We start from the raw sequence: 17,366 nt of genomic DNA, 5'->3' as shown, positions 1-17,366 counted from the left end.
TTCACAACTGTGTTTGTTTGACCCTTATGGGCTGACCATGCTGCTCTATTTTTAATGCACTGCACAGAGTGGCTTTGCTTCTTCCACTTCCTCTGTGCATGGTTTCTTGCGAAGAGCAGGAAACCTGGGTTTAAAAGATCATAAACCAGCCCTATAGTACAAGCCTTTTTTAACCGTGCATCTGTAGCTGAAAAGTGTACATTAGGGTCTGGAGTTTATGTGGATCCTTCTGTCCCTTCAACATGGACCAGCATCCTACTCCACTCCTGAGAAGTATATCAGGGTGACTATTGCACAGAGTCTGATGCCAGTTATTGGTTCCATTTTACCTGATCTGAGAGACCGAAATGCTGGGTATTGCTGCAGGACCGTTTTCTACCCCCATTGTTACGTAGTGTGTAGCGTGAACATAGATACAGTCCAACTTAACACAGTTGAGTGGCTACGATATTAGGTGACTCTTTACTAGCTGTCCTAGTGGTTAGCTGTGACTCTTTCTGTACCCTCTCACTGGCTCCACTCTGGGCTCATCTGTGCTTCCAGGACCTCTTTCTGCACTGCCTGTAAATCGTGTTCTTTTCTTGTCGCATTTGCTGAGCATTTTCAGACCAAGATCAAATGTCTGACGTTGCTTTCAGATGGCGCTTGTTCTGTTCCCCCACCTCATCATTGCTGCTTGTTTAGTTTTCTTTAATGCTAATCAGCTTCGTTGAGTAAAAGCAATGTCAAAATAATGTAACAATAACCAAAATATGTATAGAGAATACATTAAACTTCCAAAACTGCCAGTAAGAAGATATCCTGCTTAACATTTTTATTTTTTTGGGGGTATAAAGTATAGAGAGAGAGGGGAAAGGGAACAGGCTTGTTTAGCTTTAACGTGTTATTTTTGCTTGGGAGCATGGGGGTTGCGGTCTATCTATCTATAAACTATCTATATATACTTTATCTTTTATTAATCTATCTGTCGATGTATCTACCTTTTATCTATCTTTTTATCAATCTATTTATCTTTTATTTATATTTTATCTATCTATCTTTCATCTGTCTCTATATCTATCTTTTATCTATCTGCCTGCCTTTCTTTTATCTATCTGTATAGCTATTTGTCATTTATCTATCTATATATCTACCATCTATCTTTGATCTATCGATATATCTTTTACCTATCTTACTTTCATCCATCTACCTTTTATCTATCCATCTATATTTTATCTAGCTTTTAACTATCTATTTATTATCTATCTATCTTTCACCTGCCTTTTATCAATCTATCTATCTTGTATCAATCTTTTATTCATATCTTATCTATCTATCGATCTATCTGTCTTTTTCATCTATCTTTTCCCTATCTATATTCTGTCTTTCTATCCTTTTGGTATCTGTCTTTTATCTAGCTATCCATCTATCTACCTATCTTTCATGTATTTATCTATCTTTTATATATTTACCCGTGTCTTCTATCTATCTATCTTTTTATCTATCTAGCTACATATACAATTAGCAGATAAACAGAGCCAAAGCATTTGTGCACTTGCTTGATTGTTTCCTGTTTGTCTGTAGCTGTCCTTGATATGGGACAGCTTTTACGCCAGCCATAAGGCACACTTGTGCATTACACTATTCCTTAATGGGTCCTTAATGGGGCATTGTGATTACGTCGGAAAGCTTTTAGTAAATTTCTCATATAAGACAAGAACAGCTGTCAGATATGTTGTCAAGCAAAATTACTTTTATACAATCCTGGCTGGCCGAACATTAATAGCCATTTCTCAACATGGGAAAAAATAACAGACCCAACTAATTTCCTTGACAGCGAAGAGTTACATGTGTTTTCCACTGTACACCTTATGACAAGTTTACAGTTCTGGAAAGCTGGAACTATCTGAGCCCTGCTGTGGAGCTGCTTCAATAAACCTCAGATGTGTTTAGCTACTCCAAGTGATTGTTTGCTTTTGCATTTACCCATTTCCTGTCAAAACAAGGGAGCATTACATTAGTTAATTAAGCACTTACTGTTTCATATCCTCCCACTTTTTGGGCAACTTGAAACACAGTCCAAAGTTGAACTGTTAGAGGGACTATGGCTAAACATGGCTAAAAGGCATTGATACCTCCAATGCCAATACCTCTGGCATTACCAATGTTTGTTAAAGCTTGAATCCACTTTTGAGAAAATAATTTATATATATGTGGGTGTCTGTGTGTGTATATACATAAATATATATATATATGTGTATATATATATATACACACATACGCACACATATATATATATATACATATATATATATATATATATATATATATATATATATATATATAACATAGTAATAAACAAAACAACAGAATGCTTGGTTCAGTGTAGGCAATATATGTCAGCAGATTGTGCAGAAGGTTTTCTGCAAAACCTCCTTTTCCCCCCCAGAGTCTCTGGGGCGGGCACTTGGACTCACAAGAAGAAAACATATAGAATCGATGGATGCATATGTATGTCCCATTTGAGTTGCTTTGCCTCTGCATTTACATACTCAGTATATAAGCACAATTGTTCTTAATTTTTATGCAGCCAGCTCTTTATTCCCTGATCTTTGAATCTTTGGCCTATTCTTTGAATCGGCCTGATTGCAACTGCGAAAAAGTTTTGTACATATGCCCCAAATTATTTTCAATTAAATGAAATAACGTACTGTTAACCTGATGCTATTGCTAATTCAATCTATGGGCTGTGATAAAGATCTATTTATATTCACTTATTCATGGTTTCTAAATCTAACCCTCATACTTTCGTTACTAATCTTCATATATGAATTTCATTTGCTCTAAATTAATCAAGGCGCATTCATCCTAATGCTATCATCTTTAACCCCTTCGCTGCCAGGCCTTTTCACCCTCCTGTGCCAGACCTTTTTTTGGCTATTTGGGGCAGTTCGCACTTAGGCCCTCATAACTTTTTGTCATCATAAGCTAGCCAAGCCAAATTTGAGTCCTTTTTTTCCAACATCCTAGGGATTCTAGAGGTACCCAGACTTTGTGGGTTCCCCTGAAGGAGGCCAAGAAATTAGCAAAAAAACAGTGAAATTGTTTTTCAAAAAAATGGGAAAAAGTGGCTGCAGAAGAAGGCTTGTGGTTTTTTCCCTGAAAATGGCATCAACAAAGGGTTTGCGGTGCTAAAAATCACCAGCTTCCCAGCTTTCAGGAACAGGCAGGCTCGAATCAGAAAACCCAATTTCTCAACACAAATTTGTCATTTCACTGGGACATACCCCATTTTTACGATTTTTTGTACTTTCAGCCTCCTTCCAGTCAGTGACAGAAATGGGCGTGAAACCAATGCTGGATCCCAGAAACCTAAACATTTCTGAAAAGTAGGCAAAATTCTGAATTCAGCAAGGGGTCATTTGCATAGATCCTACAAAGGTTTCCTACAGAAAATAACAACTGAAAAACAAAAATATTGAAATTGAGGTGAAAAAAACAGCAAATTATTTCTACGTTTTACTCTGTAACTTTTTCCTGCAATGTCAGATTTTCGAAAGCAATATACAGTTACGTCTGCTGGACTCCTCTGGTTGCGGGGATATATAGGGCTTGTAGGTTCATCAAGAACCCGAGGAACCCAGAGCCAATAAATGAGCCGCACCCTGCAGTGCGTTTTCATTCTATAATGGGTATACAGCAATTCATTTGCTGAAATATAAAGAGTGAAAAGTAGCTATCAAGAAAACCTTTATATTTCCAAAATGGGCACAAGATAAGGTGTTGAGGAGCAGTGGTTATTTGCACATCTCTGAATTCCGGGGTGACCATACTAGCATGTGAATTACAGGGCATTTCTCAAATAGATGTATTTTTTGCACACTCTCTTAACTTTGGAAGGAAAAAATGTAGAGAAAGACAAGGGGCAATAACACTTGTTTTGCTTTTCTATGTTCCCCCAAGTCTCCCGATAAAAATGATACCTCACTTGTGTGGGTAGGCCTAGTGCCCGCGACAGGAAACGCCCCAAAACGCAACGTGGACACATCACATTTTTTGAAAGAAAACAGAGGTGTTTTTTGCAAAGTGCCTACCTGTAGATTTTGGCCTCTAGCTCAGCCGGCACCTAGGGAAACCTACCAAACCTGTGCATTTTTGAAAACTAGAGACCTAGGGGAATCCAAAATGGGGTGACTTGTGGGGCTCTGACCAGGTTCTGTTACCCAGAATCCTTTGCAAACCTCAAAATTTGGCTAATAAAACACATTTTCCTCACATTTTGGTGACTGAAAGTTCTGGAATCAGAGAGGAGCCACAAATTTCCTTCCACCAGCGTTCCCCCAAGTCTCCCGATAAAAATTATACCTCACTTGTGTGGGTAGGCCTAGCGCCCGCAACAGGAAACGCCCCAAAACGCAACGTGGACACATCACATTTTTTTTAAGAAAACAGAGGTGTTTTTTGCAAAGTGCCTACCTGTAGATTTTGGCCTCTAGCTCAGCCGGCACCTAGGGAAACCTACCAAACCTGTGCATTTTTGAAAACTAGAGACCTAGGGAAATCCAAGATGGGGTGACTTGTGGGGCTCAGACCAGGTTCTGTTACGCAGAATCCTTTGCAAACCTCAAAATTTGGCTAAAAAAACACATTTTCCTCACATTTTGGTGACTGAAAGTTCTGGAATCAGAGAGGAGCCACAAATTTCCTTCCACCCAGCGTTCCCCCAAGTCTTCCGATAAAAATGATACCTCACTAGTGTGGGTAGGCCTAGCGCCTGCGACAGGAAACGCCCCAAAACGCAACGTGGACACATCACATTTTTTTAAAGAAAACAGAGGTGTTTTTTGCAAAGTGCCTACCTGTAGATCTTGGCCTCTAGCTCAGCCGGCATCTGAGGAAAACTAGCAAACCAGCGCATTTTTGAAAACTAGAAATCCAGGGGAATCCAAGATGGGGTGACTTGTGGGGCTTTGACCAGGTTCTGTTACCCAGAATCCTTTGCAAACATCAAAATTTGCCCTGGCGCCTAGAGGTTTCTGCCCCCCCTGGGGGCAGATCGGCCTAAGAACAATAGGCCGATCTGCCTCCAGGGGGGGCAGAAATGGCCTAAAATAAATTTGCCCCCCCAACCTCCTGCCCCCCTGGGAGTGACCCTTGCCTATGGGGTCGCTCCCCCTGCGTGACATTGGCGCCAAAAAAAAAATCCCCGGTGCCTAGTGGTTTCTGCCCCCTTGGGGGCAGATTGACTTAAAATCTGTAAAAAAAAAAAAAAAAAAATCCCCGGTGCCAGATCGGCCTAATCAAAATAGGCTGATCTACCCCCCCCCCAGGGGGGCAGAAATGGCCTAAAATACTTCCCCCCCTAGGGGAGCGACCCTTGCCTAAGGGATCGCTCCCCTTGCGTGAAATTCACGAAAACAAAAAAAAACTCCCTGGTGTCTAGTGGTTTCTGCCCCCCTTGGGGGCAGATTGGCCTCATCAAAATAGGCCAATCTGCCCCCAAGGGGGGCAGAAATGGCCTAAATATAATTTGCCCCCTAGGGGAGCGACCCTTGCCTAAGGGGTCGCTCCCCACCTAAAAAAAAAAAAGAAAAAAGATCCCTGGTGCCTAGAGGTTTCTGCCCCCCCTGGGGGCAGATCGGCCTAATAATAGGCCAATCTGCCCCCAGGAGGGGCAGAAAAGGCCTTCCTAAAAAATGCCCCCCATTGGGAGCGACCCTTGCCCAAGGGGTCGCTCCCTTATGCCAGTTTCAAACAAAAAAAAATAAATCCCTGGTGTCTAGTGGGCGTTTCAAGAGCCGGATTGCAAGCAATCCGGCTTTTGAAACACTGGGAGAGACTTCAAAGGGAAGGAAATACATTTCCTTCCCTTTGAAGCCTCTCTGGGCCTCCCCCACATGATCGAAAGAGAAATGCTGAGCATTTCTCTTTCGATCGCGCTGGAAGCTCAGCTTCCAGCGCGATGGGGAAGCCCTGTGACAAATCAGCGCGCACTCTCGCGCTGATGTCACAGAGGGGGTGGGGGGGTCAGGGGTGGAAGGGGAAGGCCTTCCCCTTCCATCCCTGCCTTGGGTGGGTGGGTGGGGAGCACAGGGGGGGAGCGCTAGCGCTCCCCCCAGTTCCTGTGCCTTGGACGAGGTGACCTCGTCCAAGGCACCCAACTGGTTAAATCATTTTAAATGTTAGCCTAAATCTAATACTAACCCTAATACAAATCCTGTCCTTAATACTAAGCAAAGTTTATTGTTTATTTTGACTATCTGTGTTAAATAAAATTATACTAATTTTTCGAGTTCTAAAAACAAGGAAAATTATGCAAATGAATTGAGTTTATATTAAATTATTTATAACAATGATTCACCTACCCTGACACTATAGCAACCCTAACCTTGGTCTATCGAATGGTAATCACTTTATTGTATAAATTGTAATGATATTTTACTATCATTTCTAATCATGATAGCATTTAATCAAATTAAAATAGATACAGATATGAATATGTAACCTTATACCCTTTTAACAAGGTAATGGTGCACAATGTAGGAGCAAATAGGTTAATAATGCTTTAAAGTGTAGTAATCACTTCAGTCTTATTTTGATGTAGGTTCTTTATTTAGCAACCCCAGACAACATTGTACAGGCAGAGGATCCTTCACCACCAGCTTCCTCCACTCCAACCGCCACCCATAGAATTCCCCACACCACAGGTTCTAATGTTACATCATAGCACAAGACTGTGCTAATCTATCAATATACATAAGTGTAAAGAATTACATACATTACCTACGTTACAACATAAAGGTTTTTTTAATGACAAATGATCAGTATGAGGTAATGGTCAATAAAGGTAATATTGGAGAGGTAATCATATACACTCGGTTGCATTGCTAATACCCTGTCAACCCCAGATTGTGGCATTACATCAGCTTGATATTACCACATCTGGTTGAATGACCACAGGTCCCAGGCAGGATGGAAATAGGTTCTATTGCACAGCCAAGCAAGAAAGAGAAAATAGTACAAAATAATTCTTTTTTTTGTGTGAATTATATCTAGGCTCAGCCTTGGACCACCATGAACTATTGTGTTGCCATGTTTACTAAGCTATAGCCAATCAGAGATGCCTAAACCCTCACTGAAGCATGTGAACTATGATGCTGCAGTGATGTCATAACTGGAACTTGGGAACAGCTCAGATCCTATGGCAACCAACCCTAGGAGACAGAGAGGCAAAGTTGGCAGTACATAAATAAATTTATAAATATATATATAAAAATAAGTAGATCTACGTAGGTCTATCTAGAGATGCAAAGGTACACGGATTAGTTGAGGACGACAAGTGGAGCAGAGGCAGTTGACAAGAGAGCTTGGAAGATCAGGCAACAGAGGCGTGTCAGGAAAGAGGAGGCCACAGTCTACTGCTGTTGCCGTGGACACTATTGTTGAGCTATCCAGCCCAGAATCCTTGGCTGGCATTCCAAGCAGACACTAGTGTTGGGGCCTATGACCAGTTGAAGGCATCTTGGACTGCGATGAGGGAGGGGGGTAAGATGCTTCGCCCCCTTGGCCTTCTCACAGACTGACTAAGCCCCTTCCCCCCAACACAATCTTGCTCAGTTGGCTGGTAGTCTGCACCAGCCGGGGGAGAGGGGGGGAAGGGGCATCAGAGGGCTCTATCCCCCCCCACCAACACACGTACGCTATTAGACAATGGCGACTGCAGGGGTTGGGAGCGAGCAGGATGTGTCCTGCCCGGAGCAGGCGGCTGCCCCTCAGCCACACACTATCATGGAAGAGTATGGTTATAAACTAGGCAAGACCATTGGAACTGGCTCGTATGGTATCGTCTATGAAGCCCTGCTAGAGAAACAGAAGATACCAGTGGCTGTGAAGATCATTTCTAAAAGGAAAGCAGTTGGTGAATACCTCAGCAGGTTTCTCCCACGAGAAGTCCAGGTAATGTGCCACAATTTATTATTATAAATGCAGTCCAAAAGGTCAGAGTGATACAAGAATGCTTTCAATGCTGCCTATTAAACTATGGGTAGTAGAGTTCCATTTCTAATTCTTATTGGCACTCTGTGTGTGCATAAGTATGGTTAATGGTAAATGTGTGAAATGCAGAGCCATTCCAAGTCTGTGCTTGTGCCACTGCCAGTTCTTACTAGAAGTCTCTCCCTCACAACAGTTCTTTTTACATTGCACAATGTAAAATTGTAAGTGGAAAATTTGCAGACGTGTTTGAATGATAATTGAGCGATTCCATTCTTATACCTGGAAAACACATATGTTATATCTGCAGTATTTCTACTTGTAATACTTATTGACACACTTTGGGATTGCCATGGCCAGCAAAGGTTCTTCATTTATCCATTTATTTTCTGGAAATGGTGAAGAGTGTGAACCTTATAAAAAAAAATGTCAGACAACCTTGCAAAGAATGCACTGGTTATAAAACCTAAACATATATATAATAATTACTACAATTTTGTAGGTACAATTACATTTATCTCACAATTGATATATTACAGTGTTTAGAAGCTAACTGAGAATCACAAAAACAGCTTACTAGATAATTTCTGGAAAGTGACGCAAGAATAGGAGGTATTTTTCAGCTCTTTTTTAATTAAACTTATGAGGGGTTAGATCTGGATCCCAGGAGGAATGGATTTTAAATCTTGGATGCACTCCCTGTGTCACCTCATGAAATATTTATATATTTTTTATTTTTTGAAGATCAATATTCTGAGAAAGGGTACATACCTCAGAAAGTGAAACACCTTCCATAGACTGTCAATGTTTGTATTTGGTAGTTTTGAGTTCCAGAGTGAAGAGCTTTGTGAAAGATAGGGTTCAGATGGAAAATATGCTTTAACTTGATAGGCAGCCACTAAAGGTTGGTAAGAATAGGTATGAGATGTTTTGAGCATTTTGTCTCTGATGCCAGCTTGGCTGCAATGCGTAAGGCCACTTTTAGAGGTGCAATCTTTGGAATTCCGAAGAAGAGGTTCCTGCAGTTAAGCCTAGAGAGGACTAAGGACTGACCTACCATTTTAAGTGTGTTCTTGGGTGTGAGATGTAATCCTACATAAAAATCTGAACTAGTGTGGAGTGCTTTTCGCTTGGGAGTTGAAAAGTGCTGCCAAATTAAGATTTGTTTGTCAAGAATGAAGCAAAGATATTTAATGTAGTCAATAAATGACAGCTCGCAAACTAGATCCCTCTGGCACAAATGGTTTCATAGACAATAGCTTAGATAGGATGCCGCTTACTTGTGTTTGTGAATTATGTTCCTCCAAATAGAAGGAGAACCACCTGAGGAATGCTCCTTCCATGTCCATGTTTTCTTTGGGGACGTTTAGTTGTGTGGTGATGAACTGTATCAAAGACAGGTGTGATAGGTGCAAGAGGATGAGGAAGCAAGAGTCACTATTAACTAGTATCCATATTCCCAGAATGGAGTTCTGTGTACTGTGCCCAGGTCTAAATCCTGATTATAAATGAAGGCAACTTCTAAAGCACAAACAGTTGCTCCAGTAGGAGCATCCTAGGGCTATGCTAAGACAGAGAAGCAGTGCCTGATTATATTAGAAAAGTCTTCAGGTAGGCCTTAACAGCTGGTTCCGAAGATGTTTCCCGAAGATGCTCTGGAAGGAAATTCCACAGGCTGGGGGGCAAGAATGAGAAAGATCTTCCCCCTGCTCTTGCTTCATGCACTCTATGGATGCATGAAAGATTTTGACTAGCAGAGTGGAGGGCCCTAGGAGGTTTATATTTTTTGATTTTGTCCTGGCATTAAGACTGGCCCATTTTATGTACAGTCCTATGGGTGATCATGAAAGCGTTAAAAGTTTTTTCTCTGCTTGATCTGCAGCCAATGTAACAATTTCAGACCTTGCCAAATAGATTGACGTTTAGAAATGTTCAGAACATGTCAAGCTGCAGCATTCTCCACACACTGCAACCTATTAGTTCACTCCAGACATGCTTCAAGAAAGAGGACATTAGCATAGTCCAATCTTGAACTAATCAGTTCATGAACAATGTCTTTCCGAGTGACCTCTGGGAGATATTTTAAGGTCTTTCTCAATGATTTAAGAAGAGAAAAAACAAATCCTGCAATGTAATGTATAATAAGTAAGAAAATCACTCATGTGTACCAGAGTATGAATTATACTTAACTGAACTTGTGTTACATTGGCCAAATATAGATGCAACGCCTTCTTAAACATTGCTGAACATGAGGTTTAAATTATAATAAGGCTGTATCTATTTTCACCCCTAGACTTTTGGCAACTGATGTGGGAAGGTGGGGTCGCCCAATACTGTAGGCCATAATCTCTTCATATTCAAAGGAGAGGAAGTCCCAAAGACTAATAGTTCATATTTAATAGACAACCTCTGTTCATTTGATATTGACCACCAAAAGGCAGCCCTAATATTTACCCATCAGTAAGTCTTCCAGTTGGTGAAACGTAAACATCAGCTGTGTGTCATCCACATATGACACAAAGTTGAAGCACCAGGACTGAACAATAGGTGCCAGTCGAGCCATTTAAATATTAAACAATATGGGGCTAAGCGCTGACCCCTGCAGAATGCCACAACTCAACTCTCTGTAGAAAGACATATAGGGATGTAGATAGACAGCTTGTTTTCTGTTGGAAAGATAAGATCTTAGCCAATTCCATGCTTTAGATATACCTGCCTTTTCCAATCATTGCAGTAGGATGTCATGGGATACCATGTCAAAGGCAGAAGACAAATCAAGGAGGATAACTAAAGACTTTTTTCCAAGATCAGGGTTAGCAAGTGCTGATAAAATTGGTTACCTCTAAAAGGGCAGAATCTGCACTAAAACCCACATGTTGGTGGGTGAAGACAATTGGTGTTTTCAATATGTACGGTAATCTGGAGATTGACTGATGTCTCTGACATTTTCTTTAATGGAGGGAGTAGAGAAATAGAATTTGTAGTTGCCCATGTAAATGCTTTATTTTCAACCTGCATCTGTGATTGTCACTTTGCCATTTCTATTTTTTCACTAAAAAAGCCTTTATTTTCTGGATTGTTTTCTGCTGCTCACAGACAGTCACATTTCAAGTTGTGAAGTGCTGTCTGGTGGCTGAAGAATTTGACTATGCACCCTCACACACTTGTGTGGTGGGTATAATGGACACTCATGTTTTTAAGAAGTTTCTTAATATCTTAGCTTCTTAATTTCTGTCATGAAAAAAGTTCCCACACAACCCTTAAGGGTTGCTAGGGAATCGGGCGGTGGAGTTCAAGTTCAGAGTTCAACAGTGATAGGATGATTGCCAGCATGTTCTCAATTGTAACCATTCGATGATGATGATGACTACCAACATCTAGACCTTTCTTGCCATTTACAGTCCTAAATGCGAAAGTCGACATCAATATATTTATTACTATCTTCAAAGCCCACTGGATATCATTACTCAAGAAAACATTAGTGGAAACACCCTCACTTCACTGGCACTCAAACCAAAAACTTTAGGGGACAGAGATTCTCCACCAAAGCAAGGGCCAGATGTAGCAACCCGTTTGCGAGTCGCAAACGGCGAAATCCGCCGTTTGCGAGTCGCAAACGTGGGTTTGGCATGCAGAAATGCATATTGCGAGTCGTTACCGACTCGCAATATGCATTTCCGACTCGCAAATAGGAAGAGGTGTTCCCTTCCTATTTGCGAGTCGCTGTGGGATGCAATACCATTTGCGACCGCGTACGCGGTCGCAAATGGCATCGCAGTTACCATCCACTTCAAGTGGATGGTAACCCACTCGCAAATTGGAAGGGGTCCCCATGGGACCCCTTCTAGTTTGTGACTGGACCCCAAAATATTTTTTCAGGGCAGGGAGTGGTCCAAGGGACCACTCCCTGCCCTGAAAAAATACCGAAACAAAAGGTTTCGTTTTTTTTTGCAGTGCAGCTCGTTTTCCTGTCAGGAAAACAGGCTACACTTAAAAAAAAAAAAAACCTGCTTTATTTAAAAGCAGGTCGCGAACATGGAGGTCTGCTGACGTCAGCAGGCCTCCATGTTAGCGAGTGCCTATACTCTCAATGGGGCCGCAATTTGCGACCCACCTCATGAATATTCATGAGGTGGGTCATTGCGACCCCATTGCGAGTCGCAGTCGGTGTCTGAGACACCGTACTGCATAGCAAATTGCGACTTGCAATTTGCGAGTCGGATGGACTCGCAAATTGCAAGTCGCAATTTTGCTTTTTGCTACATCTGGCCCGAAATGTCTTATTTTTTAATCAAGGGAACACTTCCACATATGAGAAATATAGAATGTCTACATCTACAAATACACATGTTATCAAAATATGATGGCCAGTGGTTGAGGTGGAGAAAAGGGAATGAGAATAGACAGAAAGAGACTGTCTCAACTGTTCGCTGGTCAGTGAGAGGTAATTTCTTAAAGCCCTACAAAGCAAGAACAAGTAAGCATAACTGTGGATATAACTGGATATTCCTTAGCAATATCTCTTTGTAACCAACTCTCTCATGTATTATAATTGCAATGGATAATTCCTGAAAACTAAACCTCACCAAGAAGGTATCTCAAGGATAATTGTGCATCAGTACTTCTCATAGAATTTAAGATAACTATCTCAAGCTCCATCACCACACATTCTTTGGTAAAGGATAACTTGTATAAAACTGCAGAATTGCCAATACCGTTAATAACTTGTTGTTGTCTAATCTTGGCAAATAAATAAACTTACGGGAATTCAAATACTTACGCATTATTATTCATAAATACATGGGAGATATTCCACCGCAAGAGTCCTCCCTGTTACTTCTAAGGGTAAACTAGTGTATAAACCTTGTCTAAATAGTTCAACAAATGTTCAGGAGAAAAGTAGAAAAGTTTAAGTTACTTTTCATTTTCAATGTGACTTCAGGATACTTCTATGTACAATGTAATCTAACTGTCCATTCAAAACAATTCTTCAAAGAGCAGCAAACTCTTGCAAGGAAAATCAGAATCCATGTAGCCAGGTCCTGGCTGCAAAAACAGTGTAGCATGATCACCTAGCAAAGGACACTGAACCATGAGAAACGTTTTACCCAATAATCTTATATGGCCACCATCTATCTAGGACACACAAGAGTTTGTGGTCTTCTGTAAATCATAATTCATTGCTAGCATCTATCTGCGCAGTGTATGCACACCGAACCAGCACTCTGTGATAGCCACCAGCCTTTTCTATTATGAAATGTTTCCATTGTAAAAAGATTTGGAGTACGCCCCACGAGCATGGGCCCCACAAAGTAGTAACTAGAACCTTTAGCCTTGTTCCTCACAATTGCATATTCCTAGGTAGGGCAGGTGTTTCTGTTTGAATGTGTGTTAAGGTAGGTGCAAATCCAGGGGAAAGTTTGCATTTGCCGTAGGTTTGCTTCTGCCTCCTACCACTGAAAAAAGAGATAAAGAGAAATGCAGACGAAATCCATCTATATTTCTTGTTCCTAAGGGTTGGTGGTCCTCTGTCTGTGGTACTATTGCCTGACCCCAATGCCCCTGATAAATAGTAATTATAGACTGAGTCCCCTTCTGTGTCCCCAGTGACTACTAATGAAGACTACTCCAGTCTTTTCAAATGCAGTCATAGAGGCCTATATGCTATAGTCTTCAGCACTAAACTGAATAACTACTAATTAAAATGCTGCTTGGGGAGTTGGAGATAGAGACAACTCTGCTGCCTCCCCCATTCCTACAGCATCTTAATTACCATTTGAGCCTTACTTAGTAGCTGCGTTTAAAGGCTGTACCATATCTCTATCTATTGTTATTTCCTCTGCATATGAAAAAAAGGCAGAAAAGGTGTGAAATGTTATTTGGCATTATGTTTCTATTGTCACTAGTTAATAGTGCCCAACCCGTCCTTTTCTTAAATCTGCTGTCAGAGCGGTCTTAACCCCATGGCCAAAGTTCTAAAAAGAGCGTTTTTTTTGTTTTTTTTCACCCAAACCTTTGACCTACCTCTATTCCCAGAAAACTGTGCATCCAGAACCAATGTCATTCTCCAAGGAGAAAAGATACTTCAAGGAAATCTTGCACCCCAATAACAGACACAGCCCAGACAAAGATTAATCTCCAATGGAAGGTATATGTTTACACAATGTACAGCAACATCTCTTTCTTGAGTTTCACTTACCAATTATATTAAAATATTCCACACAATTTCCACCAGAAGGGTAGTTACTGATATGTGTTTGCTATAAAATTTGCTAGGATCCCAGTAACTTTGAAAACTTTGCAGTATTGTACACCACCTAAGCCTCTTCTGCTTGTCACATGTCTTGTCGAGCCAGCAAAGAACTCCAACACTCAACAAAATATTTGATATTTCATTTCTGATATCCAATCCAGAAATAAACTTGTTGATCATCTCAGCAGTATTTAAAAGGTTATCTTCTCTGCCACAGTCAGCCTAAAAATTTGCCATAGACTCTGCAAACGGGAAAAAGCAGGCATTTGAAGTTTTGAACGAGGACTTGTTTTTCAATTTCATTATGTGGCAGCTCGCACACATTATCCTCCTTGAGATGATCTTAGTGTTTGAGATTGAAAAGGCTTCAAACCCTACCGTTGGCAGAAGGTATTGAATCATCTTAGTCTGTTGTAGGTTAGTTAGATTTCGAAAGCAGAAATATAAACTCTGGAGGAAAAGAGAGTATTTACAGGGTCCATGACAAATATAAAGCTAAACATTACAACACAAGAGTTCAACCCTGTATTTGTCAACAACACCTTCTTTAACAGTCCAACCTTGAAGGTACCCAAAAAGAAGAGGAAGTCATTAACCTTCTATAATGGCTGAAAGCCCACTGCAAACACCATACAAGGACACCAATATTCCCCTCCTCTGAGAGTAAAAGGGTAGATCTTAAATAATTCCCAAAAGTGGCTGGTAAAAACCTACTTGTCACATCTCTTTGATTTAGTTGTGCCAATCTGATAGCAATCCGTGGTGGAGCCTTCTCAGTAATCACCTCCAAGGGCTGAGACTCTCTACCTCCTCACATCTATTCGTCCCCATCTCTCCTGTGGATTAGGAAGCAGTTAAAAACGTATCACTTCTCTGCATACAGGCTATGTTTCTAGCTCCATGGCACAAGGACTCCCATATTCCTGGATATGTTGCACCCTGTAAAACAAGGAAGTAGCCAGAAAAGTAAAATACCTCCCACATGAACTACAGGGCTACCATAGAGTGGGTGAAGTGTGTGAACGTGATTGTTTCAAGAAAGTTCCTCAGGAATTGTTCCTCTATGGCAAGCTTCCTTTCTTTCCTTCTTCCTTTCACTATTCTCCTTTCCACTCATCTTTCCCATCTTCCATTTCTTTCATTCCTTACAACCTACTGTTCTGCTTTCCTGCTCTTATCTCATAAACGAGATTACAGAACCTCTCTGGAATGCACTTCTGAGTTTAAAGAAGACATTTATTGTTATTATTTCTTCACCACGAGGTTCTTGAGAGACGAAATTAGTAGATTGGAAGCACACGTTCAAAAGTAGTCGCAGCAATGAAAACACAATATATTAAAGTACTTCTCAGTTGCAATGTACACAGCAAATACATGTGATGATATTATAGCATAACTTCGAAGCAAAGCATAAAAGTCAAAATTCATCACCGTAGGGGCAAGGCTGTAGGGCCTATATTCAGCTTCATCTTTCTGGGGTCTGCAATTTGATGACTCCGGTCAACTGCGAGAAAGAGATTTTCTACCCAAACGGGAGACAGGCAACTGGTGTCTCCGTTCCTGTCTGAAGTCAAGCAGATTCAGTCTACCCCTGCTGTAGTCCAGAGTCATCCTTAAAAGCAAACTCAGTGTGAGAACCGAAGAAACTTGGAGAGTGGCCAATTCTCCCGAGCTCACTCGTTCTCAGACTGGATTGCGAGGTAAACACAAAATCTACGTGCTCTTATCAGCTAAGGTCTGGTGTGAAAAACACTGCTTGGTCTACCATGTGGAAAAACACAGCTTGGAAAAAACACAGCTCATCTGCAATGTCTCAACTGCAATGTCTAACCCCACGTTAAAGCCATTAGGCAGCTAACCTAAATTTCAAATGAAATGTCTAATGTCATGTCAAAGCAAATAGGCAGCTAAACTGAATACAGAATGTAATGGCTAATGCCATGTCAAAGCCAATAGGTAGCTAAACAGAATACAGAATGTAATGTCTAATGCCATGTTAAAGCCAATAGGCAGCTAAACAGAATACAGAATGTAATGTCTAATGCCATGTCAAAGCCAATAGGCAGCTAAACTGAATGTCTAATGCCATGTCAAAGCCAATAGGTAACTGACCTGAATACAGAATGTAATGGCTAACTCCATGTTAAAGCCAATAGGCAGCTAAACTGAATACAGAATGTAATGGCTAACTCCATGTTAAAGCCAATAGGCAGCTAAACTGAACACAACATGTAATGTGCTACTGGTGAACATTGAGCAACTAATATGCGCAATGGTGAAACACAAAGTCATTGGTCAAACACGATTAATAGCATCACACCTATATAACCTCCTTTCTTTTTTCTTTCCCAATTGGCATTCTTTTTCATTCTTTCTTTCACACTCTCACTCCATTTGCCCATCACTTACATTTTCTTAGCACTTTTCATCATTTTACTTTTAAATCTGTCCATTGGATGCCCTTGCTGTAAAACTCATTCAGTCTGGGGAGGGCTGGGCAAGGGAGGGAAAAAGGAAAGGAGGGAGAACAAGTTAACAAACATGCCTGTCAGATTTTGGGTGCATGTAGTCACCACTTTCTCAAGACTTCTTGTGAACTTTATGTCGATAAGCTAATAATTTGGACCATTCTTGTAAGCTTTTTGACTCCTCAAAGTTATCATAGTTTGCCTCAATTAATGTGTTGTAAATTGTTTGTAAGGGTATATTTGTTTACACTTACCCAGTGACTTGATATATCACACTAGTTGAGCTTACATGCTGATAGTTTAATCTTCTCTTTCACTGCAGATAATACTGTCTCGCTCCAGACCACATAATTGTTTCAGAGTACATCACTGTCTACGTCTTTCTTTTGTAAACCTTTCCCCGGTGTACTGCCATTATGTGTTTTTTCCAATACTGCCTGTACCTTTGTGCAAATACATCCAGGAATAATTAGGGCCATCCTGCAAAGGGCTCTCTGGTGCACTCAATCTGACAGTTTCCTTCACCCTTTCCCTGTCCGTATGTATAGGGGACTCACCATTAGTTCGGGAAATGTGCACTCACCCTCCTAGTACTACACAATATGGCCACCGGTCTTTTCCACAGTTAACAGTTTGACTGTTGCAGTTTTCCTTAGCAGTGAGAGGATTAGGGA

The 17,366-nt window shown here is 40.9% G+C and overlaps 1 protein-coding gene across 2 annotated transcripts in view; it reads left to right on the top strand.

Moving 5' to 3' along the window:
- Window positions 1–7,764: 7,764 nt before the first annotated feature.
- TSSK4 (testis specific serine kinase 4) overlaps window positions 7,765–17,366 on the top strand; it is a 191,170-nt gene continuing 181,568 nt past the window's right edge. For both annotated transcript variants that reach the window (XM_069238168.1, XM_069238169.1), the window contains exon 1: window positions 7,765–7,935. In XM_069238168.1, coding sequence (XP_069094269.1) covers window positions 7,768–7,935 — 168 coding nt within the window. In that variant the 5' untranslated portion in view covers window positions 7,765–7,767. The remainder of the gene's footprint in view (window positions 7,936–17,366) is intronic.

This window comes from Pleurodeles waltl, chromosome 6 (assembly GCF_031143425.1).
Source record: "Pleurodeles waltl isolate 20211129_DDA chromosome 6, aPleWal1.hap1.20221129, whole genome shotgun sequence".
Lineage (NCBI taxonomy): Eukaryota > Metazoa > Chordata > Amphibia > Caudata > Salamandridae > Pleurodeles > Pleurodeles waltl.
Note: the sequence above shows the minus strand (reverse complement) of the source record. Positions and strands in the feature narration are given on the sequence as shown.